This window comes from Onychostruthus taczanowskii, unplaced genomic scaffold (assembly GCF_017590055.1).
Source record: "Onychostruthus taczanowskii isolate IOZ18803 unplaced genomic scaffold, ASM1759005v1 scaffold198, whole genome shotgun sequence".
Taxonomy (NCBI): Eukaryota; Metazoa; Chordata; class Aves; order Passeriformes; family Passeridae; genus Onychostruthus; species Onychostruthus taczanowskii.
The window spans coordinates 150,148-151,372 of NW_024499217.1; the positions used below are offsets into that span (position 1 = coordinate 150,148).

The 1,225-nt window shown below is 63.7% G+C and overlaps 1 protein-coding gene across 1 annotated transcript in view; it reads right to left on the reverse strand.

Moving 5' to 3' along the window:
* Window positions 1–1,225, reverse strand: part of CDK5 (cyclin dependent kinase 5) — a 5,784-nt gene that overhangs the window by 2,540 nt on the left and 2,019 nt on the right. The window contains exons 6-7 of the mRNA XM_041402399.1: window positions 1,112–1,181; window positions 128–188 (exon numbers count right to left, since the gene is read on the reverse strand). Of these exons, the coding sequence (XP_041258333.1) occupies window positions 128–188; window positions 1,112–1,181 (131 nt within the window). The remainder of the gene's footprint in view (window positions 1–127; window positions 189–1,111; window positions 1,182–1,225) is intronic.

Below are 1,225 nucleotides of genomic sequence, written 5' to 3' on the forward strand. Positions count from 1 at the left end.
GCGTTCAGCTTGGGCACCACGTTGACCAAGGAAGTGGTAGCTGGGTACATGGGGTAGGGCTGGGGACACACAGGTGACCCCCAGCTCCCCCAGACCCCCTTATTCCCCCCGAGTGCCCTGCCCTCACCTTGTAGTCTGGCAGCTTGGCCATGGCCGGCCACTGCTCCTCGGTGGGGGTCCCCAGCAGCGTGGGGACAGTCAAGGGCCACCACGGGGGCACCCAGCACCTGCCCCCCTGCCCCGCCAAGGGGGCTCCCATTCCAAGGGATCCTCATTCTCAGAGCACCCCATTCCCCAGGGGGTCCTCATTCCCGAGGGCTCCCCATTCCAGGATTTCCCCAATCCCCCATTCCGGAGGGATCAGCATGCACAGGGCTCCCCATTCCCAGGGGATTCCCCACACCCAGGGGTATTGCAGTCCCCATTGCCAGGGGTTCTCTGTTCAAGGCTTTCCCCATTCCCAGCGGTCCCCATTCCTTTGGGCTCCCCATTGCCTAAGCTCCCCGTTCCCAGGGCATTCCCCATTTCCAGGCAGTCCATTCTGGGGTCCCCATTCCAGAGGAACCACCATGCACAGGGCTCCCCATTCCCAGGAATCCCCACTCCCTGAGCTCCCCATTCCCTGAGCTCCCCATTCCCAGGAGTCCCCATTCCTTTGGGCTCCCCATTCCCAGGAATCCCCACTCCTTTGGGCTCCCCATTCCCTGAGCTCCCCATTCCCAGGAATCCCCACTCCTTTGGGCTCCCCATTCCCTGAGCTCCCCATTCCCAGGAGTCCCCATTCCTTTGGGCTCCCCATTCCCAGGAATCCCCACTCCTTTGGGCTCCCCATTCCCTGAGCTCCCCATTCCCAGGAGTCCCCACTCCTTTGGGCTCCCCATTCCCTGAGCTCCCCATTCCCAGGGGATTCCCCTTTCCAGGAATCCCCATTCCTTTGGGCTCCCCATTCCCTGAGCTCCCCATTCCCAGGAATCCCCAATTCCCTGAGCTCCCATTCCTCTGAGCTCCCCATTCCCAGGAGTCCCCATTCCTTTGGGCTCCCCACTCCTTTGGGCTCCCCATTCCCTGAGCCCCCCATTCCCAGGCAGCCCGCTCCCCATTCCCAGGATATCGGAAGATCCTCTTCAGCTGGTCGTCCACGTCGTTGCCCGGGAAGAGGGGCCGCCCCGCGTTGGCCAGCTCTGGGGGGGACAGGGGGTGGTTCCCACGGGCCCCCAGCCCCCCC